The sequence below is a fragment of the Macaca mulatta genome, chromosome 8, assembly GCF_049350105.2.
Source record: "Macaca mulatta isolate MMU2019108-1 chromosome 8, T2T-MMU8v2.0, whole genome shotgun sequence".
Classification (NCBI taxonomy): Eukaryota; Metazoa; Chordata; class Mammalia; order Primates; family Cercopithecidae; genus Macaca; species Macaca mulatta.
This window is the reverse complement of record NC_133413.1, coordinates 128558129-128583771: the sequence shown is the minus strand read 5'-3', so window position 1 is coordinate 128583771 and position 25643 is coordinate 128558129. Positions and strand designations below refer to the sequence as shown.

Sequence of the window (25643 nt, the reverse complement as noted above, 5' to 3'; positions counted from 1 at the left end):
CATCTGTAGGGAAAGTTTTTCAAAATCACATATTTAAAAAGAATATGTGGTAAAACAATAATAGCACCAAACTTAAGCCAGGAGAAGAACAAATAGTTTGCTAAAACTTAAAACATGATGTTAGGATCGGCATTTCCTTGCAGAGTAGCTTCCACGGAAGGAAATTTGTCTACTGTGTCTCTTGGACTTTAATCTGTCTGTGGTTAGTTTTGTTTTATTTTAATTTTTATAATTTCAACTTTTATTTTAGATTCAGGGGGTATATGTACAGGATTGTTACATGACTATATTGCATGGTGCTATGGTTTGAGGTACAATTGAGCCTGTCACCCAGGTAGTGAGCATAATACCCGCTAGGTAGACTTTTCAACCCTTTCCCGCCTCCTTCCCTCCCCACTATAGTATTCCCCATTTTCTATTGCTGTGTGGTTGGTTTTAAAAGAAAAAATAAGCATTAAAATGCTAAACATCTTTTAATGTGTTAAGGGTGATCTCTTAGGTAATTTATTGTTAGGGTCATTGATGTGTTTGATTAATATTCTTTGTTCTTTCTTTATAGTGAAAATGAGTTTATTCTTGAATATATACATCTTCATACCCCTAATTTTTTTTTTCCTCTGGGATTTGATTTCCATAACTCGTATGCAATTGCAATTTTCTGACATGGTAGTCAGAAAGAAAAGTCCTACCAATCAGTTGATCTTGAAATTTAATAATTTCTGAAGATTTCTTTCCTAAGCTTATCACTTAGGTTAGGGCAGCAAAAAAGGATAACTTGTCCAAGCATAATTCTGCCCTATCTGGATTGTGCCTGGCAAACCAGTGAGGCAGACAAGCCAGAGGCCTGTTTGCATGAGGACTGAAAAATATTCTGGGAAGAACACAGCCTAAGAGAAAAGGGTCAGAATGTAATGAGGAGAATCTAATAAGGAAGCTTTGGTTGTTGCTATAAATTGTCAGCACTCTCATATTGGTTCACTAAACTTTTAATAAACAGATGCTATACATGTGGTCAGAATGCAGGGAAACCAACAAGAGCTGATGAAGTGTCTCAGGGCTAATGACACAGTGGGATCTGTGTGGTCACTGGTATGTGGAAAGAGAGGACACATGTTGCAGGAGGGAGGGAGACGGGGGAATAGCACCCTGACCCCATTCTCCTCTTACACTCCAATCGTCCTTCCATTGGCCAAACCCAGCAAACATCAGAGGGCAATAGAGCCATTGTGTATTAGTCTGTTTTCATGCTGCTGATAAAGACATACCTGAGACTGGGAAGAAAAAGAGGTTTAATTTGACTTACAGTTCCACATGGCAGCAGCATGAGAAAATGAGGAGGAAGCAAAAACAGAAACCCCTGATAAACCCATCAGATCTCATGAGACTTATTCCCTATCATGAGAATAGCATGGGAAAGACCAGCCCCTGTGATTCAATTACCTCCCACTGGGTACTTCCCACAACATGTGGGAATTCTGGGAGATACAATTCAAGTTGAGATTTGGGTGTGGCACAGTCAAATCATATCACATTGTTACGTCCAGTTGGATTTCAATGCTCCCCAGCCAACAACCCCCAAGAACACACCTGTAGTTGAACATGTTGGGTTTGTTGCTCATTATAGCGGGCCAGAATGCTCACCATAGAGAACCGTGGGGAGTCTCCATGAGGGGGTGTTAGGACTTAGTCTTTCTTAAATTGGGATGGTGGAGGGTAATCTGGGGAAAGGCTGAAGGAAGGAAGGGGCTTCATCCTGGATTGACTGCTGTCAGCAAAGGGAGGCCAAAGCAGCTTCTTTAATCTCATTGCATTGCTCCCTCATTCTAGATAAGATTTACTAAGATACCTGCTTATAGAATTTCCCCACTTCCCAATATCATTTTCCACTTCTAGTTAACTAGTTGTCCATTTTTGTGGCTTGGACAACGTTCATGTTTTTGTCTGTGTTCCAATATGACACTGATGGGTATTGTTGTCTTGATCCATTCTGCTCATGGAGGAGTCTTTTATGACATTGAAGTTCTGTGGCAGTTCCATGTTCATCAGGAGAACCTCCTGATTGTAACAGACCAGGTCCAGGAGTATACAGTCTGCGTTCCTCTTGCTTACAGGTCAGCCTCCTGGAGTGCACACCAGGGGGCATATGGTGGAGCAGGCCATGGTGTTGAGCACACAAAAGCCACTAAGCTCTGAGTCTGACATAATGTTCAACATCAGACCACATCTCTGAGCCCAGCTCTCCATTGTGGTGGTGGTGGGGCGGGGAGCGGGGCGCGAAGTAAGAAGTGACAGAACTATCTTCCTTGAGAGGAAACGCCACTTGCAAAACGGTGGAGTTCAAGATGCTTCGCCTTGGACTGCCTCATCATAGAAGATTACAGGCAGGGAAGAGTATCCACTCTCCCACATCACTACAGGTCGGTAAGCACCTAAGGGGCATGATTAACTTTGTGAGAGTGTCTGGCTGTGCAATGGAGGGAAACTGCATTCCAGCTCCTGATTGGAAACTCTGCCGCTCAATGAAGCAGAGGAGGCCCAGCAGGGATGGACAGCTCTTGAGCATGGGAGAGATGCCTCCTAGGGACACCCAGATATACATAAGGGGCTTTGCAGGAAGCTGAGGTCTTACGTCACGCACAAGGAGAGAAAAGCCAGGGAAATTTGGGTTTACCATTGTTGTACCTTTGTTAATATCTGTAGTCTGTTGAGGCCTAGAGAAACATAGTGTGCACACTCTTTAAACACCAAATCTACTAATTTTACATGCATTAAATTAAAATGAACTTTTTCCTGAGCTTGGAAATAATGCACAATACACTTTTAACAGCTTTGTGCATCATTCCCACCCTGTAAAGGTGAATAATCATGCTTACTTATTTATAAAGTTCTTTGAGGTTTTTGGATGAAAGGCTCTTTTAAAGTACAAAGCATTAATTTTTTGTGACAGAGCAATATATGGGAAATGAACATGAAGCGATATAAAAATTTTTGTGTTCTTTCTTGCTTTAAGATTTTAGTCGCTGTTTTTACAGAGCCACAAAAAGCCAGTCTCCAACAGGAGATCTGGGGTTTGAGATAACAGAACTAATAAAGGTACTGTAAGTATAAAATCCTAGATAGGCTTGAATCAGCTACTCCTTTTGAAGATGTGAGAAATAAATTGATAGACAAAGTGTTCTGTACAAATGAACTCATTTCAGTAAGTTGCACTGATAATCTTGAGAGTATGTAAATGGTATCTATTTATAGACCCCTTATATCCATTTTTGACCAAGACGAGCGACTGAAGCTACAGCAATAGTCAATCATTACAAGTAACTAGACCACAAGAAAAAAATGTGCCAGTTGCTAGGTGATGACTTTCAATCTATCATTTTAGGCAATAAATATAAGATGAAGTTATGAGGAAAGAAGCTATTCATAGCTAAAACTCTAGCTAAAATGGCTATTATTTATTACACGGAACTGAAATCAGATGAAGTTGAGAAACCCAGTGTACCAACCTAGAAGCCAAGATGCCATACAAAAGCAGACCTTTCTCAAGGACAAATGCAAAGGCAAATAGAAACCAAGGGTTTAGGAGGCAGGTGAAGAGGATAAAAGGTTGGGAAAAACTGGACTCAACCATGTTACTTATTATCATGTGTCAGATCAGACATTGTGGATCTGAAGAGAACATTTTGCGAACCACTGGTCTAAGGATTCTAACAAGTAAATGTAAAAGCATGAGAAAGGACACTAATAACAGCTAGCATTTACTTTTCACTGCTATGCCACTGTTAGGTTATATATATATGTATATATCATATATATGTGTGTATATATATAGTGATTTGTAATAAGAAATATATATTTTGAGGGCTGGGCATAGTGGCCCATGCCTGTAATCCCAGCATTTTGGGAGGCTGAGGCAGGTGGATAACTTGAGGCCAGGAGTTTGAGACCAGTCTGGCCAACATAGTGAAACCCTGTCTCTACTAAAAATACAAAAATTAGCCCGGCATGGTGGTGGGTGCCTGTAATCCCAGCTAATCAGGGGGCTGAGGCATAAGAATCACTTGAACCTGGGAGGTGGAGGTTGCAGTGAGCCATGATTGTGCCATTACACTCCAGCCTGGGTGACAAAGTAAGACTCTGTCTCAAAAAAAAAAAAAAAAAAAAAAAAAAAAAAAAAAAAAAAAAGAAAAAAAAAGGAAGGAAAGAAGGAAGGAAGGAAGGAAGGAAGGAAGGAAGGAAAGGAAAGATAGATTTTGGTCTTTGGCCCCCATTCCTGGCACAGAGCTCCTAAAATCCTGTAATTTACTGAGCAATAGGGAGTAATAGGAGAATTTCTTGTTCTGATATTTGTTCTTTGACCCTGCTTCCTGACAAAGATATTTTAATCTATTGGAATTTCCTGGGTAATATGAATATCTTTTGTTGTAATTAGGTGACATTAGGAGTGGGGGCTGGTCATCAGAAAGACCAAGCTGTAATTAGAAGCTTGGAACTTTCAGCCCCATCTGCCACTCTTTGAGAAAGGGAAAGGAGCTGCAGATAGAGTTAACAACTGATGACGCCTATGTGATGAAGCCTCCATAAAAATCCCTGCACTGTGGGGTTCCAGGTGCTCCCAGTTTGCTGAACATGTGGAAGGTGGCTTGCCCCAGGAGGACATGCAAGCTCTGCATCCCTGTCTCCATACCTCTCCCAATGCATCTCTTCTGTCTGGCTGTTCCCGAGTTGTATTCTTTTATAATAAATGGGCAAACAGGTAAAGTGGTTCTCTGAGTTCTGTGAGACATTCTAACAAATGATCATACCCAAGAAAAGGTGCATGGGAACCTTCAATTTATAGCCCATCAGTCAGAAGCACAAGCCACAACCTGAGACTTGCAGTTAACATCTGAAGTGAGGTCAGTCTTGGTTGTGAGCCCTTAACCTGTGGGATCTAATGCTATCTCCAGACAGACAGCGTGAGAATTGAGTTAAATTATAGGATACCCCTTGCTGTCTGCAGAGAATCAATGTATGGAAAACACACATCTAGTGTCAGAAGCAAAATATTGACTGTGAGTATGAGTTTAGAGTAGGAGAAAACAGGTGGTTTTCTACTACATTCCATATATGCATATGTATGTGTGTGTGTGCATATATATATGTGTATATATTTACAGAGAGAGAGAGAGAACAGCTCTAATTTTCATGCATGCATGACCAAAAAACATACATTATTTATTTCTTTGTTATAGATTAAAAAACTAAAATTAGGCTTGATGAAGTTTAAAAAAAAAAAAAAAAACTTGCCTATAGCTGTAAAGGCCAAAGCAGAGACATGAGCCCTCGTCAGTCTCCATCAAAGCCCATGTCTTTCCCACCATATCATTATCCATCTCTGCTAGAGAGTTAGTCACCTACTAATAGCAAAAAATAAAATAAAATAAATAACAGCTTACGTTGGAAGAGCTTGCAAATAAACTAAAACCAGAAAGAACTCAAATGCACAGCAGCCTGAGGTCGTTTAAAAAAGACAGTATAGCCTGACCCCCTGCAGGCTGGAGACAGAGCACGAGTGTTGGATGGCACCATTTTATTGCTTGGGGCAACCCTTGACAGTGGTGTGGGTGGCTAACTCAGTTACAGCTGAAGCACAAACTGCCTGGCGTGACCTTCAAAATCCAGAGAAGGCAAGAGGAGATGCTTCAAAATTACATTTTCTCTTTGAAGTGCTCACATTTCTCTCACTGACTTTGACTCCAAATAATAATTACATGTGGAAGCCAAGGGGGTAAAAGTCATAGAAAGTGTCTCCTGACAGCAACAAACAACAAAACATCAAGGAAGGAGTTCTGCCTCCCCTTCCTCCTGATGCTGCTCTCCCTCCTCTTCCTACTCCTCCCTCCTGCTCCTCCTGGTTGTCCTCCTCCTCTTCTTCCTCTTACAAGGAAGAGCCATTTGGTTCCTATGCCAAAAGCAAGTGTGTAACGTTGGAGGAGAAATCTCGCTCCTACCGATACTCTTGCTCCTAGCAATGTTTTTCCTCCCTACTTGGAAAAGATTGAAGCTCCCCAGGTTTTGCTCCAACCTCAGGTTCTGCTTTGACTCCCCAAGGCATGGGTATTGCCTAAGCCTCCCGCAGGTGGTTCTAATGTGTAGCCAGTATGAATACCACTGTGCAATAACTTAACGTGGCTTTTATCTACAATCCCTCCTGCTGCCTTTCTCCTCCTTACCTCAAATCACGTTCCTATTACCCAAACTCTAATAGAAAACACTTTTGGCCAGTTGCAGGCTCACACCTGTAATCCCAACACTTTGGGAGGCTGAAGCAGGAGGATTGCTTGAGCCCAGGATTTTGAGACCAAACTGGGCAACAGAGGGAGTCCCCATCTCCACAAAACATATAAAAGTTAGCCAGGTGTGGTGGTGTGTTCCTGTCGTCCCAGCTGCTTGGGTCAAGGCTACAGTGAGCTGTGATCATGCCGCTGCACTCCTGCCTGGGCAACAAAGTGGGTCCCTGCTTCAAAAAAAGAAAATACTTTTATTGACCATGAGTCTTCACAAACTACCTTTCCATCTGTATTCTTTAAAAAAATGGCAGGAGGTTATGTGCCTCTGTTTATTCAAATCCATGCAATACTTAGCCCCTCAAAATCAGGTTTTGGTCTCTAATATCCTTCCAAAGTTGTTTTGTTTGTTTGTTTTATTTTTGTTTTTACCCAGATTACTGATATCCTGCCACTTGTTTGCCCAGTCTTCATTTTCCTCAACTTTAATGCTGTGTTTGATACTAGAGATTGTTTAGTCTTTGAAACACTGTCACGGCCTTCAGTTTGTGACCATGCTCAATTCTGCATTTCATAATTTACCAACCATTGCCTCCATTTTCACTCTTTTCTTGTTCTCTACGCCTGCAGGTGTAGATATTACTCGAAGTTCCACACACTTCTATTTCCCTTTAGCAAGCTCACCTGTTTCCAGCAATTCAGTAATCACTTTTGTGACGTGGTCTCTACCCTTTTTAAAATCTGCAGCCCATGCCTCTTGAGAAGTCTAGACCTAGATTTCATCTGTCTGTTGGACATCTCTACCTGAATAACTCATCAGGATCTCAAATTCAATATGTCTCCAATGAACTCATCATTATCTCTACCAGTCTGTTTGTTCTCCTTCTCATTTACAGAAACACCACATTCATCAGTCACTCAAAGTTGAAATCTTGACAGTCTCTTGTCATCTTTGATTTCTTCCTTTCTTTCCTGCCAATAAGATTACATTCTCTATAATCATGTTAATGTCTTTATTGAGGTACAATTTACATTACAATAAACTGCACTTAAAGTATGTAATTTGATAAATTTTGACATGGATACATCTATGAAGCACACGAGATAGAAAACATAGCCATAACCCTTAAAAGTTGCCTCAGGCAACTTTGTCCCCTTGTCCTCCCTATTCCCAAGCAACTACTATTTGCTTTCTTCTTTTTTTTTTTTTTTTGAGACAGAGTCTTGCTCTGCTGCCCAGGCTGGAGTGCAGTGGTGTGATCTCAGCTCACTGCAACCTCCACCTTCCAGGTTCAAGTGATTCCCTGCCTCAGCCTCCTGAGTAGCTGGTACTACAGGCACATGTCACCATACCAAGCTCATTTTTGTATTTTTAGTAGAGATGGGGTTTCACCATGTTGTCCAGGCTGGTCTTGAACTCCTGACCTCAGGTAATCCACCCGCCTTGGCCTCCCAAAGTGCTGGGATTATAGGTGTAAGCCACCACGCCCAGGCCACTATTTGCTTTTTTTCTATCACCATAGGTTACTTTGCATTTTTCAGAATGATGTTGATCCTTTCCTTTGCTTATATGCCATTTGCCGCTTGGAGACATGGCTCACTGCAGCCTTGAGCTCCTGGGCTCAAGTAGTCCTCCCACTCACTTGGGGAGGACTTTTGCCTCCACAAGGTGCATTTGCCACCACACCCAACTAATTTTTTTTTTTTTTTTTTTTTTTTTTTTTTTGTAGAGACAGGGTCTCACCATGTTGTCCAGGCTGGTCTCAAAGCCCTGGGTTCAAGCGATTCTCCCACCTTAGCCTCCCAAAGTGCTGGGATTATAGGCACAAGCTAACACACAGTGTCTTTTGAAGAAGAGTTTATAATACTGATAAAGTTCACTTTCTTCTTTTATATATCATGCTTTTGGTGTCATAAATGAGAAATATTTGCCCAATCCAAGGTTATAAAGATTTTTCTCTTATGTTTCTTTTATAAGTTGTATATTTATATGTTTCACATTTAGATCTATGATCCATTTTCACTCAACTTTTGTATGTGGCTCAAGGTAGACCAAAATTTCTTCTTATTTGTATTTGCAAATTGTTTGGCACCATTTGTTAGAAACTTGAATGAAACTCTTTCTTCACTTTGTGAAAAATCAGTTGATCATATATGTGTGTTGGTCTCTCTACTTTGGTTTCTGGATTATCTGTTTTGTACCATTGATCTATTTCCCTATATTAACATAAGTCTGACACTGGGTTGACTACTATAACCTCATGATAAGTCTTAAAATCAGACAGTATAACTTTTGTTTTTCATTTTGAAAATTGATTTGGCTAGTATAGGTCCATTGTATTTCCCTACAAATTTTATGAATTTTCACTGGTATTGCATCGAATCTATAGATCAACTTGGAAAAAATTAAAAATATTTAGTCTTCAGATCCATGGACATAATATATCTATCTCTCCATTTGTTGAAGTTTGTTTAAATTAACTTCAGCAATGTTTTATAGTTTTCAGTGTACAGGTATTATATATCTTTTGTCAAATTAGTCTTTAAATATTATGAGTTGTACTTTGTTGGATGCTATATATTTTTACATTCTTAGAAATATTTTGAGATTTGTTCCACAATATATTTAAATTACTTGGAAATTAAAAAATTTGATTCTTTTGGGTCTTGTTATAAAGTTTTGTTATGGGCCAGGAGCAGTGGTTCATGCCTGTAATCCCAGCACTTTGGGAGGCTGAGGCGGGCAAATCCCCTGAAGTCAGGAGTTCGAGACCAGCCTGGCCAACATGGTGAAACCCTATCTCTACTAAAAATACAAAAATTAGCCGGGCATAGTGGCAAGCACCTGTAATCCCAGCTACTGGGGAGACTGAGGCAGGAGAATCGCTTGAACCCAGGAGGTGAAGGTTGCAGTGAGCCGAGATCGCACCATTGCACTCCAGCCTGGGCGACAAGAGTGACACGCCCTCTCAAAAAAAAAAAAAAGTTTTGTTATGTAGGATCAGAGAAGCACTTTATCTAGGATTAATTTTTCTCCACTAGTAAAATAAAGCCCTTCTGAGTACTTTATTGATGCTTTATGAATTATACTGTCACAGGATCCTTGGGGTGTTGCTCTGCCAGCTGGAAACCTCTGTGGCAATTGGCGCCTTTGCCCAAGTTTTGCTCGGGCCCACTGAGCTTATTCCGCTCACTCAGCCTGGAGGCTGCACTTGGCTCATACTTCCAGCCCTGATCCCATGTTTGCCAAGGGCAAACCAGGCTCAGAGTGGCAAGCATGGTGTCCGGCCACTGTGCACAGCCAGGCACGCTGACTGTAGTGGGGCAGGCAGCTCCAGGCACTGGCACAGGTGCCAGCTCTTTGTGAGGCTGCAGCTGGACTGGGCGTACCACAAGCAGCTTCCACTGTGGGCACTGGGGAATGTGGTGGCACCTGGGAGCTTGGAGACATTAGGAACCACAGAGCCCCAAAGATGAAGTCATAGCCCTGGCTCAGGGAGTTTCTAGGTCTGGGCTCCCCGAAGGGCCACAGTTCTTCTCTCTTCTCTCCTTCTCATGCCTGAAATGTGGCAAGTGGGGTGGGGGTGGGGAGGAGAGCGTATTTCAGACCTGTTTGTGTTACAACTCTTTCAGTCCCACCATTCGGCAGGTCCCAAGTTCTTGTCCCGCATCCAGGAAGAGTGAGGTACATGGACAACCAGAGGGTGAGCAAGGCAGAGGTGCTTTATTGAGACCTGAAGTGGGTAGCTCCTTTCTGCAGGCAGGTTGTCTCAATGTCTGTTCAGCTCTCAACTGGGAGGAGACCCACAGTGCGTAGCTCCTCTCCACAGGTAGGTCATCCCATCATCTGCCCTAGTCTGGCTAAGTCTAGTGGTTTTATGGGCTTCAGAGGGGAGGAAGTTCAGAGGCATGCTGATTGGTCCATGGGCAGCCATGGGCAGGCCTGGAAAATGCACCGTAAGTTCTCACTCTGGTCCACAGAACTGGAGACCCAGCCCCCCGGCTTAGACAATCCCTGGTTTGAAGTTGGGGCTTCACCAGGGACCCACCGCTTTCTGTCCAGGAGCCTGTCCACTTTCTACCTCCGTTCATGGTGCCCATGCTGTTTCTGCCAAGGGGCACCTGCAAGCCAATGCCTGCTGCAGCTGTGCCTGGGAGAGCAGGGGTCCTACCCCTCCAACTCAGAAGGACGGGGGACTTCCACCTGTCCCCAGCTTCCACCAGCTCCACGGAACATGCCATCCTGGCAGTACCTCCACCACTGCAGTTGGTGTCTTTGCAGCAGCCATTCCAGATAGGCCACTGCTGCCATCAGTACTATTTTCTGTTCTTGCTGGTGTAAGCAGGCAATCTTCATGGCTTTGTGTGAAATCTTAAGGGCTGTTTCCTCTAATCCTTTTGGATGGTTGTTTTTCTGGCATTAGGTAATGTCCTTACATGCATATGCTGATTATTACTCAGGTGAATATGCAAGATGTACTTTCTAAAAATCTCCTAGAGTCCTCTGTCTCCTAGAGTCCTCTGTCTGGGCAGCTCTCACTTCTCCTATATTCTGTCCTGCAAACTCTAGGTGCTTGAAAGCTTGGCCTCCCTGGACTCTCACCCTTGTCTCCTCAACTTACAGAGACCACTGGGATCCACCTGACTTCCCTCTCCTGCTCCAAGCCCAGGAAACTCTTCAGTCAGTAAGCTGGAGCATTTATAAGACTCACGTAATTTGTTTCTCATCTCTCTGGGAACACCGCTCTTCATTGTCTGATGTCCACAATCTTGAAAAACTTTGTTTCATACACTTTGTCCATGTTTTAGGTGGTTTTAAGAAAGAAGGCAAGCTCAGTCTCTGTTATTCTATTTTGGCTATAAGTGGAAGTACTCCATGCCCTACAATTTTATTTTTTTTGTTGTTGTTGTTGAGACAGAGTCTCGCTTTGTCGCCCAGACTGGAGTGCAGTGGCCGGATCTCAGCTCACTGCAAGCTCCGCCTCCCGGGTTTACGCCATTCTCCTGCCTCAGCCTCCCGAGTAGCTGGGACTACAGGCGTCCGCCACCTTGCCCGGCTAGTTTTTGTATTTTTTAGTAGAGACGGGGTTTCACCGTGTTAGCCAGGATGGTCTCGATCTCCTGACCTTGTGATCCGCCCGTCTCAGCCTCCCAAAGTGCTGGGATTACAGGCTTGAGCCACCGCGCCCGGCCCATGCCCTACAATTTTATTCCACCACTTCTCTTTCATCCTTTATTTTCTGTTTCACTGCCCTAATTGCAACATTGTAAAAACAATAACGAAATAGCTCCTATTTATGAGATACAGCCACGTGCCAGGGCTTTCTCACACTTGATAAATAGTATGTCCTGCAACCATGGCTACAACTTAGGCTTTTTAAAATATATATTTATGAAATATTTCAAACATTTAGATACGCTTAAAATAATATAAATGTTTTTACATGGAGTTGATAAATAGTATGTCCTGCAACCATGGCTACAACTTAGGCTTTTAAAAATATGTATTTATGAAATATTTCAAACATTTAGATACGCTTAAAATAATATAAATGTTTTTCACATGGAGTATGGACAATGCTCACCTTTTGCCATTTTTGCTTCAGCAACAGCTGAAATCTCCTTTGTCCTCACTTCACCAATCCCATTCCTGACCTTCTGTCCCTGGAGATAACAATTATCCTGGTATTGGTGTTCCATGGATTTATACATTCATGGTGGGTTTATTATCTTCATTTTACTGATGAAGAGTCTGAGGCTTGGAGAGATTAAGTTACCCACAGAGAGCTAACTGGTGGCACTAACATTCATGCCTAGGTCTCTCTGGTTCAAAGTCATGTGGCCAAGATTACATCCATCTTCCTGAAGTCCTATTTAAATCATATCATTTCCCAGTTTTGATTGCTACCCCTGAATTAAATATAAGTTTCTCATCTTAACTTTATAGTTCTAAAAAAGCATGACTTCAGTGTACTTTAGTGACTCCAATTCTATGTAAATCTCTTCACATCCAACAAAACCATTTGGTGTTTTTTTCCTCCCCAGTATTGCTGTGTTTTTACTAGCTGTTGTATTATTGCCTGTGTTTTTTCCTCTGTCTTGAATATCCAACCCTTCTAATTTCCATAGGGCAAACATCATACTGACCCTGCATAATTTATCTGACAAAATACATCATTCATTCATTCACTTTCTCATGTCAAACATTGATAACTGCAAAGAGCATCTGACCAATGGCTGTTTGAATCTTTCTTCCTTCCTTCCATCTTGGAATGTCACTCTACTCAGAACCCTTTAGCAAAGCATTTTGTATATATTCTTCCAACATTTTGCCACATTGTATAGCATTTGTATGCTTTTTCTCCCTTTTCATGATAACTTTGTCCTTGTATTATCATGAATGTCTAGCACAGTGTATAATAGATGCCCATTGAACACTTACTAAACCGAATTATGCATTTAAAAATGGATATCCTGGGACATATAAGAATTGGCAAATATAGTAGTATTTGTTTTTAATTTACATTCAGCCAGTTAAAACATACTGAGTACAAAGGTTTTCTTAGATGAGTAATGAGTACCTACATAGAGCCCTTTCAAAACATGCAGGGTCTGGCCCACATGGAGCCTTGATATCTAATGTTTCTCCAACAAACCTCTGAAACACAAAAGAAAATCACAATTCCATCCTTCCACCCACAGAAAATGGCATTAACATCTTAAATCAAGTTGGCTGAAAGACATTTGGATCCAAGCAAGCAATATTAGGCCAAATTTTCACACTGATAAAATCCGATGTTATCTTATACCACAGATATTTTGTTCTGTGTTGGCTTGAGTTATCATGTATTATCATTGCCATGTAAAGTGCCACTGCAATGAAAGGGGTTGCTATCAATGGGTCTTTTTACAGTTATTGAGCTGCAGAGCAATTCTGCTTGAGCTGGAATAATAGATACAGCAGATTCCCCAGCTAATTCCATGTGAGTTTGGTGCCATTTTATAGTTTCCCTTGCCTTCAACTAAAACAGGATAGTGACTTTGAGATTATTCATTGCAAAAGACTGAAAATAAATCATGCAATAATGCTACATATTATGAAAAAAGGTATGCTTTATGATACAGAAAGAATTTAATGCTGGATAGAAATGCTTGGATTTACTTCTATGCCTGTGACACTTAATTTCACTAAGCTAGGTGGATTAACAAAAAAATGAGAAAGCAAAAAAATATAAAACCAGAATAAAAATTCCAGGCTGCTTCACCTTATTCAACTCTGTGTGCATGGACACTGCTGATTCAGACACGTACCATTTCCTTTTAATTATTCATCTTCCTAGAAGCTGGACAGACTAGACCTGTGCTAAGGTGTGTTGTGAAAAAGTAATGAAATCTCTGCCATAGGCACCCTCCTCACCTCGCATTCTATTCACCTGATTTAGCAACAACACAGTAATGCACTGAGGCTCTTGTCCAGAATGCTAGGAGCACCCTAGCATTCTCCTTCCTTGGAGCACATCAATTTCCAATACAGTCCAGGTTACATCAATAGGCATCCTTCTGGTGCCCATGAAATTTATATCGGTGAGCACTGATTGGGCACCTGTGATATACCAGAGACAGTGATGAGTTTTACACTGGATACAATATGAGCTCCTGCCTTGATCCTCTCATAACTGAATAAAACCATAAAGAACTTTAAGATACTGTATTATAAACTATTGTTAGATATGGCCCATCCCCCCAAAAACACCGCTAATCGACCACATTCTTCAGTGATGTATCTGGTCTGTGTGTTCTGAGCATTAGATAGTTATTTTAATTTAGGGTTGAGTCCATTCTAACTTTGGCAAAACGCAATAGCATTTCCTCCCCAGGACTTAATAGAAATAAGAAAAAAGATTAAACAGCTTGATTGAACCCACACTTTATAATTCATTAGATATAATATACTAAATAGATACAAATAAATACATATATGTGTATTCATTACACAAACATATATATACAGAATTAAAGTTTAATAATGAAGCCATAACCAATATGCAGATATAACTAAAATTTAATTACAGTGTGAGCAGTCTTGCTAACAGTGTCACCCAAGGGAATGTCGCCATCATGGTGGGACCTAATTCTTCTAGTTTACCTCCTGGTTTTATGCCTATTTGCTCCATCCATTTGCTGCCCCAAACTGGTCCCTTTTGCTGTTTGCTTACTTTTTTATACCAAAGCTGGCATAGTGTTACAAAGGATTGTCATTTTCTTTTTCTGTCATTGCTCTCAAGGTTCAGGTTTTAAGTGTTTATTGGATATTTTACTGTAACTCATGCTATTATTATTCCTAATTTTCTATTGCACAAATGTTTGCACTGCTGGGCCGTAGGATGCACAATGCCTATTCTGCAGTACTGCCTATTACAGCTATATAGATTGCTGGTGTATACTAAAATTTAATGGTATGAGCTCTATAGAACACCCTGGACCTCTGAAAGAGAAAGAACAACTTCCAGGCTAAGTGCTTCCTGAAAAGTTTTCTGCATTGTACAAAAAGTTATTTATGCTCTTCTTTCTTCCTGGGGCTTCTGTGAATAATTGATACATGCACATTTATGTGAGATCCGCATTATGATAACATTATGAACAGCGTGTCATGGGAACACAAAGGAAAGAATGATTAATTCTGAAAGAACAGTGATGTTTGATTAGAAATTTTGGTCTGACAGAGGCTGTCTGGAAGGGCATCCCATGCATGGTGAATATCAGCTACACATACAAGAACGTATTGAAGTGGATGGCATGTTTAAAGAATAGGTAGCTCAGTGTGATTAGAGTACAGGTGGGGTGAAATGAAATAAAGCTGAAAAGGGAGCCAGATTTTGGAGACCCTTGAGTGTCATGATAAAGATTTTGGTATTATTCTTTATTTTGTGTGTGTGTGTGTGTGTGTTTACGTGTGTTTGTGTGCACTTGTGTCTGTGTATTCTTTGACTTTTGCTTAAGCAGGCATTGACATGATCTAGTTTGCTTTTTCCAAAGGTAATTGGCTGCAGTGTAGTGGATGGACTGGGGAGATCAAGGATAGTGACAGGAGACCAGTTAGGGTCACAGTAGTAATCCAAATAAAAGACAAAAGGGATCTAAACGGGGAAGGTAGCAGAGATACTTGGAGAGAAATTCATCTCAGATGTAGATTAAAGAGATTTAAAACAATTGGATGACGGGATGAAGAAAAAGAGGAATTAAAGATGAAGCCCAGGTTTCCAAATTGAATGACTGGATAGATTGTAAAACCATTAGTTCAGATATGAAACATAGAAGGTAGATAGGTTTTTGCTTTTGAAGGATATAGAGGAAGGAGAAAGGTGGAGATACCACTCCAACCTAGAGTAACCCTCAACCCATGGTGTAGCCTCTGGTCATCTCCCGTCTACAGCAGTATCAAAGGGCAAGTTCAGTTATAAGACCAACGAGGGAAATGAAGCTTAAGACAGCCAATGCAAAGAAGAATGTGCCTGGAGCATGGACCAGTCTCATAACTGGCACCTTAATACCGAGCCACTTGGGTTTTGGCTACCTGTGTAAGTTGGCTTTTTCTCTCTTTGCAGAGGGAAGTAGATTGTATGTTTGACCTCATTTTTTTTTCTGCCCCTCTCTGTCCACATGCTTTGAGTATATTTTGCAGTTCCTTCCACAAAATAGAGTGTATTTTCCTTTCCCTTGACTTTGAGCTTGACTAATGAGATGCTAGTGGGTTTGACATGAGCAAAGGGCTGAATTGTGCTTGTGCAGTGGGGCTTGCCCTCTGGCTCTTCACTCATCCCTATTACGACTACTTTCCTTCAGGTAGCTGTTTCCCCTTTACCCAGGTTCTACAGCAAACACTCAGACACAGAGCCAATTCAGCAGCTACCACTTGAACCCAAGCCACCCAACCCTACATGAGGAAAAATAAATAATTATTTTATGGCACTGAGTTGTGGGATGTTTTGTTATGCAGTGAAAACTAACTGACACGAAGACCAGGAGAAAAACATGCTTATGAGCAGTGATTCTCTGGCTTCCCTTGCCAGCTCTCTTTAGCCAGCCAAGGGGTTAGGAATGTCTGGCATAACCCACAGCTTATCAAATGTGCAGGTATTAAATGGATCTATTCACAGTAATTATGTAACATTTCATAGACTTTCAGTCACCATTTTAAAACATTCACTTCTGATTATGAATGGTGTTGTACTTGTGTTGCATAAAGCACTGGGAACAAATTCCACTACCAGTGGTGGACTTTTCCAAACCTTCATGTCTCCTGAATCAAGAAATTCTTGCCCAGGCACAGTGGCTTACGCTTGTAATCCCAGCACTGTGGGAGGCTGAGGGGGGTGAATTGCTTGAGGCCAGGAGTTAAGACCAGACTGGGTGACATGATGAAATCCTGTCTCTACAAAAAATGCAAAAATAATTAGCCAGGTTTGATGGTGCACACCTGTAGTCCCAGCTACTCAGGAGGCTGAGGCAGGAGGATTGTTTGAGACTGGTGAGCAAAGGTTGCAGTGAGCTAATCTTCTGCCATTGCACTCTAGCCTGGGCACGAGAGCAACTCTGTCAAAAAAGAAGGAAGGAAGGAAGGAAGGAAGGAAGGAAGGAAGGAAGGAAGGAAGGAAGGAAGGAAGGAAGGAAGGAAGGAGGGAGGGAGGGAGGGAGGGAGGGAGGGAGGGAGGGAGGGAAGGAAGGAGAAAGGGAAAGGGAAAGGAAAGGAAGGGAAGGGAAGGGAAAGGAAAGGAAAGAAAGGAAGGCAGGCAGGCAGGAACGAAGGAAGGAAGGAAGGCAGGAAGGAAGAAGGAAAGAAAGAAAGAAAGAAAAAGAAAGAAAGAAAGAAAGAAAGAAAGAAAGAAAGAAAGAAAGAAAGAAAGAAAGAAAGAGAAAGAAAGTCAGAAAGAAAGTCAGAAAGAAAGAAAGAAAGAAAGAAAGAAAGAAAGAAAGAAAGAAAGAAAGAAAGAAAGAAAGAAAGAAAGAAAGAAAGAAAGAGAAAGGAAGAAAGGAAGGAAGGCAGAAAGGCAGAAAAAAGAAAGAAAGGGAAAAACACAAAACAAACAAAATTCTTGCTATTTTGAATCTCAGTTGGTTATTTCAATCCTAAATCTTAAATGTTTTACTTTTTTGGTGGGGGTGGTGGCAGCTAGTTCTGTGTTCTGGGGATGTAGAATCTAGTCAGATTCCAACTTTAAATTCTTGAAAACAAGTATTAAGTAGAACTTTGGCCTTTCTTTTTCTGGGTAAACAACCCAAATTCATTTATCCTTTCTTCAGAGGTTCTATTTGAAAATTATTTGGCCATCTTTCTGCTCTTTTCTGAACCCTTTTCTGCTTTGTTATATGTCTTCTAAGTTGTAAAGACCAAAATTGGACATGCTTTTTATATCTGAGTTGGTGCTAAATCTAATCTCTTCACTCTTGGGTCTTTAGGAAGATGGCAGGTCAGATGTCTTAAGGTTGGTCTGGCTTCCATTTCATTGTTACAGAGTCTGTACGCCCCGTGGATTTCCCAGCTCCCACTAGAGCTCCCCATGTTATATCTTTTGCATTGATTTTTGGTACTTCAGTATCTTAATCTGTCTTTGGTTCCTGCTATGATCACTCCAGGTTTTTGATGATTGCTGTTTACTTTTTAAATTTCTTCTTCTTTAAAAACAAATAGAGTATTACTGAGCTGTGGGACAACATCATAAGTTAAATATAAATGTAATTGGAGGCCCAAACAGGAGGGGCTAAAAAACATTTGAAAAAGTAATGGTTAAATATTTTCCAAACTTGATAAAAAGTATAAACTTATACATCCAAGAAGCTCAATAAAACTCAAGTACAAGAAACATAAGAAAGAGCCGCCAATGGTGTACATTGTAACCAATGTTATTAAAACTAGTAATAAAGAGAACAATTTTTAAAGCAGCTAGAGAAAAAAAGACTCATACAAAAGAGCAAAGATAAGGATGATAACAGATTTCTCATTAGAAATAACGTGAGCTAGAAAACAGTGGAGAAACATTTTAAGATACTGTAAGAAAAAATCCGTCAAACTAGAATTTAAAAAAATGTTTTAGAGATTGGTCTCACTATGTTGCACAGGCTGTTCTTGAACTCCTGGGCTCAAGTGATTCCCCCACCTCCTCCCAAGAGGCTGGGACTACAGGTGTGTGTCACTATCCCTGGCTTTCCAACAATTTGAAAAAATACTCCAGAAAACTACCTTTCAACCTGAAGGCAAAATAAAATTTTTTTCAGATGTATATAGAGCTAAAAGAATTCATCAGAAACAGACTTTCACTTAAAACACAAGGAAAATAAACACGTGGAAATTTGGATCTACACAAAGAAAAGAAGAACCTTGGAATTGGTAAATATAAATACTCTTCTTCCTATTTTAATTTTTAAAGAGATGATCAATTATTTAAAGCAACAATAATAATGTCCAGGAGTGGTGACTCATGCCTATAATTTCAGTACTTTGGGAGGCCAAGACAGGAGGACTGCTTGAGGCAGGGAGTCTGAGACCAGCCTGGGCAACATAGCAAGAACCCATCTCTACAAAAAATTTAAAAAAAAAAATAGCTGGGTGCAGAGGCATGTGCCTGTAGTACTAGCTACTCGGGAGGCTGAAGCAAGAGTATCACTTAAGCCCAGGAGTTCAAGGCTGCAGTGAGATGTGACTGCACCACTACACTCCAGGCTGGGGGACAAAACAAGACCCTGTCTCTTAAAAAAAGGGAAAAAACAATAATAATGATGTATTGTAATATTTATAACATGTAGAAGTAAAATTGCAACAATAGTATAAAGGCAGGGAGAATATACTGAAGTAAGATTCTTATACTACAGGTGAAATAATATAATACACTTGAAGGCATGTGATGAGTTAAAGATTTATATCATAAATTCAAAAGCAGAGTTTCTCAATAGAGGCAGTATTGACATTTGGAACTAGATAACTCTTTGTTTTGGGGACTGTCCTGTATTTAGAAGGATATTTAGTAGCATCCTTGGCCTCTTCTCACCATATAGCAGTAGCACCTCTTCCGTTAGAACAATAAAAATGTCTTCAGACTTTATTAAATATCCCCTGGTGATGGGAAGGGAGGGGGGCAAAATCACTCTCAGTTGAGAATCGCTGGAATTAAAGAATTCAAGACAATGTGGTATTGGTTGCAAGATGAACAAATAGGTCAGTGTTACAGAATAGAGTCCAAAAATAGACCTGTATGTATATGGTCAACTAATTTTCAATAAAGGAACAAAGGTGATTCAGTTGATAATGATGGTCTTTTTAACAAACAATTCTGGAACAATTTGCTGTCCATATGCAAAAAAAATAAAAAAGTAAAAACTTCATAACTCACATTATGGTAAAGTAACTAAAAATGGATCATGGGCATAAATGCAAAACTTGAAACTGTAAAACTTCTAGAAGAAAATATAGGAGAAAATTTTTGGAACCATGGATTAGGCAGTGACGTCTTAGACAACGCACCCACAAAAGAACACAACCCATAAAAGAAAAAAGTTATATTTTTCATCAAAATTAAAAATTCCTGTTCTTTGGAAGACTCTGTTAAGAGAAAGAAACTGGGAGAAAGGACTTGAGCCCAGAAGATATAAAGAATACTCAAAATTCAGTTGTAAGAAAATAACCCAATAAAAATGGGCAAAATATTTGAATATACAGATGGAAAATAAGCTTATTTACAAACATTGAACGTTATTGGTCTTTATGTAAATACATAAAACCACAATGAGCCATCACCTCACATCTACCAGAATGGCTAGAATAAAAACATGTATAACTTCAAGTGTTGGTGAGAATGTGGAAAAGCTGGAATCCTTGTGAACTGCTGATGGGCTCATGCCTGTCATCCCAACATTTTGGGAGGCTTAGGTGGGAGGATTGATTGAGCCTGGGAGCTCAAGGTTGCAGTGAGCTGTAATGGTGCCACTGCACCCCTCAGCCTGGGCTGCCGAATAAGACTTTGTCTCAAAAAAAAAAAAAAAGTTAAGCACACATTTACCATATGACCCAGCAATTATACACTTACACATATACTCAAGAAAAATAAAATTGTATGTATGTCCACACAAAGATTTGCAGGCAATGTTTATAGCAGCCTTACTCATAATTACCAAAAAGTAGAAACAACCCAAATGTCCATCAACTGGTAAATGGATAAGCGAAATGTCATATAACCATACAATAGAACTACTATTCAGCAGTTAAAAATAACAAACCATTGAACATGCTGTAACGTGAGTAAAGCTCAAAAACATTATGCTAAGTGAAAGAAGAAAGATGTAAATAACCACCTGTGACATGATTACACGCTGTACAGAATGTCCAGAAAGGCAAATCTGTTAGCAAGAAAGTATGTTAGGATTGTCTGTGACTGGAGATGGAAATAGGGATTAACTGCACAAAGGTATGAATGGTTTTTTGAGGGGGGAAGATGATGGAAATATTCTAGAACTGGATTGTGGTAATGGTTGTATTCTGTAAATTTTCCAAAAATCATTAAATTATACACTTGAAGTGGGTAAATTTTATGGTGTATATATTATACCTCAATGAAGCAGTTTTTTTAAAAGGAGATCATGATGCTTGTAAGATTTTACATTCCACTTTTTTCACTAAAAATCATAACATATATATTTGTTAATGTCATTAACGACAACTTGAAAACATTTTTCTAATAACCACTTAATATTCCTGAATATATACATACCCAAAATTAATAGTTTCCCTCTAGGTCATTTGTAATTTTAAAAAATAATGCTGAGGCAGGAGGATCTCTTGAACCCATGAGTTTGAGACCAGCCTGAGCAGCATAGAAAGACTCCATCTCAACCGGGCAGGGTGGCTCATGCCTGTAATCCCAGCATGAGGTGGTTCATGCCTGTAATCCCAGGCCCAGGCGGGTGGATCACTTGAGGTCAGGAGGTCAAGACCAGCGTGGCCAACATGGTGAAACCCCGTCTCTATCAAAAAAATACAAAAATTAGCCGGGCATGGTGGTGCGTGCCTGTGATGCCAGCTACTCCGGAGACTGAGGCAGGAGAATCACTTGTACCTGGTGGCGGAGGTTGCAGTGAGAAAAAATCACACCACTGCACTCCAGCTTGGATGGACTCCATCTCAAAAAGAAAGAAAAAAAAAATCTCTACCAACACACACACACACACACACACACACACACAAACACACACACACACACACACACACGGCGAAAAAAATCAGCAAGGAGTAATCCTAGCTACTTAGGAGGCTAAGTCAGGAGGATCTCTTGAGTCTAGGAGTTTGAGGTTACAGTGAGCTTATTGCACCACTGCACTCCAGCTTGGGCAACAGAGCAAGACACTGTCTCTACAATAAAATTGAAATTAAAACAATGCTTTGTTTAACCTTTCTGTGCATATTAACTATGTGACCTTGGACACGTTCTTTAACCTCTCTTAGCTTTAATTTTCTCTTAGGGGCCGGGCGTGGTGGCTCATGCCTGTAATCCCAGCACATTGGGAGGCCGAGGCGGGCGGATCAAGAGGTCAGGAGTTTGAGACCAGCCTGACCAACATGGTGAAGCCCTGTTTCTACTAAAAAGACAAAAAATTAGCGGGGCATGGTGTCACAGGCCTGTAATCCCAGCTATTCGGGAGACTGAGACAAGGAGAATCACTTGAACCAGGGAGGCAGAGGTTGCAATGAGCCGGGGTTGTGCTATTGCACTCCAGCCTGGGCAACAAGAATGAAACTCCATCTCAAAAAACAAAACAAAAAAGAAAAAAATCTAATAGGAAAAATGGGCACGATTAATAGTTCCTGTTGGCTGGGCATGGTGGTTCACGTCTGTAATCCCAAAACTTTGGGAAGCCGAGGTGGGCGGATCATATGAGGTCAGGTGTTCTAGACCAGCTGGGCCAACATGGTGAAACCCCATCTCTGCTAAAAATACAAAAATTAGCCAGGTATGGTGGTGTGTGCCTGTAATCCCAGCTACTCAGGAGGCTGAGGCATGAGAATCACTTGAACCCAGGAGGCGGAGTTTGCAGTGAGCTGCGATCGTGCCACTGCACTCCAGCCTGGGCAACAGAATGAGACTCTGTGTCAAAAAAAAAAAAAGGAGTTCCTGCCTCTTAGGTATAACATGGCTGTTCTAAGCATTATCTAAAATCAAATGTGAACCATTTCGCATGAAAATGGCAATCACCAATTCGATTTTAGCCATCATTACTGCCCTCAGCAATCATTATAAATCTTCAAATTTATGACTATTTTCTCAGAATAGGATCATATAAGTGAAATCCCAGGGCTCATTCTAAAAATCCTTCTCTCTAAGTTAGAAGTAGCACAAAACATTCTCGGCTCTTTTCCGGTCCCTATTCTGATACTCGGAACCCAGTGTGGTTCGCCAGCTTTTTGCTCTGTTACCTTGGCCTGATGCTTCTGAGAGCTCCCTGGCTCTGTGCTTCCCATTCTCTCCAACCAAACCGATCAGTCTTGTGATTTCTCTCCTACTGGGAGATGGACTGTGTAACCTTGAATAAAAAGAGTGGACAAAAGAGCAATGGGTAATCATGAATGTTATTATTCCTCATAGGTAACATAGCTGCCTTTTCCTATGGATCACTAGTATCTAAACAGAGAATTGGGATATGGGGTCTTCAGGATTCTCTACAAAGTCCAATGGGGAAAAATTGTTGGTATTTGTATTTTCATATCTACAGGCCGTGTTGTATGTGGTTATGCTGCCTGCATTTCTTAATGGGGTGGACAAGGCCCTCCGTTCTTTACCTCCATGTACTTCTCCAGTTTGTCCCTTGCTATCACCTCCCTGCAATGTGATACTAAAATCATACAGCAGGTCTTGCTATTTTCTCAAATGTGCCATGCTTTCTCTCCCACAAGGCTTTGTATATCATGTTCTCCAACCTTGAACACTCTCTGCCTACTCCTGCCTCCTTCATTTGGCTAACTCCTACTTACAATCCAGGCATCCTCTTAAACCCTACTTCTTCCTGGAAGTTTTCCTGTCCTGAAGTTGGAGTTTGGTGCTCCATGGCTAAGCTCCCATGGCACTCTGTCACTACCCTTACTGGATCTAAATTGCCTGTTTATTTGCCTTCATCCTGATCACACTATGTGGCAGCCATGGGGTTGCGTCGCTGTGATCTCCCTTCAAGAAAGAACTGGCTATTTAGCTGCAAGGAGTGCAGTTAGCTGACAGCCTCCAGCTGTTAATGCCTTCGAGTTCTGCCTGAGCTTTGAAGCTGAGGCCATGATCTTTTCGGGCAGCCCCAGCCAATGACTGAGTATAACAGTGGCACCAGGGCCAACTCAGGACTCCTTTAGTAGGGAATCTTTGGGTTGGCTAAGACTTCATCAGATCTGCATTGTAGTCTGATGCTCTGTCTTCCTCATCCTGCCTCCTCCCTCTTTCCTTTGTCATATCCGCTTTTTGGCATAAAGGATTCCCTTGTCCAATCCTGCTTCCTCACCCTTTCACATTCACAGCTTACTCTCCAATAAGCCTCCTGAAATTCTTACTTTGTCATATGCATCTGCTTTCTGGAGAATCTGGGTAACATAGACAATGAGCCCTTTAAAAGTAGGGACTACATTCTTATTCAAATTGCACCTCCAGCTCCCAGAACAACACACAGTAGGATCTCAATAAATATCTATGAAAGGATTGAATGAATGAATGAATGAATGAACATTCAAAATAGTATTCAACATTGAATGACGTTTTGATCTTATATAATTCACAGGTGCTGGTCAACATTCAAGAACATTCTGATTTGAAGACTCAGATTTATTTATAAAATGCACCGCAAAAATGACATAATTGTGCATTTTTCAAGTGAGTATTTTCCAGCGGTTGGATTTATGCCAAATATATAATTTACCCCTTAGGATAATCCCGTGGGCTAATGTAGTTGAGCATGAATCATAATAGATATTTGTACTTGAAATTACACAACAGCTATAAAACTGCTATTTACTATCAAAATAGCAAATTTTAAATATTACTGCTTATGCCTGGAAATCCCATCTAAATGTTGTTTTATAGAGTAAAATCCAAAAGCGTTAAAAGCTTTTCAAAATCTAGGCTCTATTTATTTGGCACTTGCCACACTATTATGTATGTGAAATATCTAGCTAGCTAACTCCCCCACTAGATCATAAACTCCTTGAGGCAAGCAAACTACTAATTTAATAAAATTAAAACCCATTTTCATCAATAAATTAATAATATATAATAAGAAATTAATAAATTTTTATTAACCTACCAAATATCATTAAACATCTACTATGTCCCAGGCACTGTGCTAGGTGCTTTGGGAGCAGCAGTGAGTGAAACAGACAAGGCTTATGGCCCCCATGAACTCTCTCAGTGTGGATGAGGGTTGTCAAAAATAATTACCCAAATAATGAATATGTGCAATAATAGAAGTGGGAGAGTGGCTAAAAAATAATGCCTCCAAAGAATATTCATGTCAAACACTGGAACTTGTGATGTGATTTTATTTGGGAAAAGAGTCTTGGAAAATGTAATCAAAGATGAAGAGACAATCGTGGCTTATCTGGGTGGGGCCTAAATGCTGTCCAGAGATCCTCACCCGAATCCTTATAAGACACACAGGGGAGAAAACACACAGAAAGGGAGGAGGCAACATGACCACGGAGGCAGAAACTGGAGAAATGCAGCCACAGACCAAGGAATGCCTGGAGCTACCAGAAGCTGGAAGAGGGAAGGAGGGATTCTCTCCTAGAGTTTTAGGAGGGAACATGACCCCGCCAACACCTTTATTTTGGATTTCTGGTCTCCAGAACTGCAATAAAATATATTTCTGTTGTTTTGAGCTAGGAAGTTTGTGATAATTTGTTATAACAGCCACGAGAAACTAACACAAAGGAGTAAATAAACAAGGATCTGGGGGTCTGGGAAATGACTGTGCATAGGCCTCAGTCCTCGCCATGTTTTCCTGCTTTCCATATTCTATGGCATGTTAAGATATTGTCTCATTTTCTGGACTTTGCATTTTTTCTTCCCTGATTGATATACTCTCACTTTGCCCGTGCCTAGAAAGTTGGAGATTAATTCCCGCAGGTTTAATTTTAACCCCTCTTGCTGTGGATTCTCTGCAGTCTATGCTTCACATTCTTGGAAGAACACCACTGAGCTCTATCAGGCTGGGTATTTATAATGACAGATAGAGAACGGCTTCAAAGGCACGCTTGCAACTCTCTAACATGCTTTTACACTTTACTGTGATGTGGCGTAAAGTACACAGGCAGACGCCATGAGTTCTGCATTTCAGCTCAGCTTCTGACACTCACTGATT

At 40.7% G+C, this 25643-nt stretch overlaps 1 protein-coding gene across 1 annotated transcript in view; it reads left to right on the top strand.

The window, feature by feature from the left end:
- Positions 1–24179, top strand: part of SAMD12 (sterile alpha motif domain containing 12) — a 467280-nt gene extending 443101 nt beyond the window's left edge. The window contains exon 5 of the mRNA XM_077942866.1: positions 24066–24179. Coding sequence (XP_077798992.1) covers positions 24066–24094 — 29 coding nt within the window. The 3' untranslated portion in view covers positions 24095–24179. The remainder of the gene's footprint in view (positions 1–24065) is intronic.
- Positions 24180–25643: the final 1464 nt, after the last annotated feature.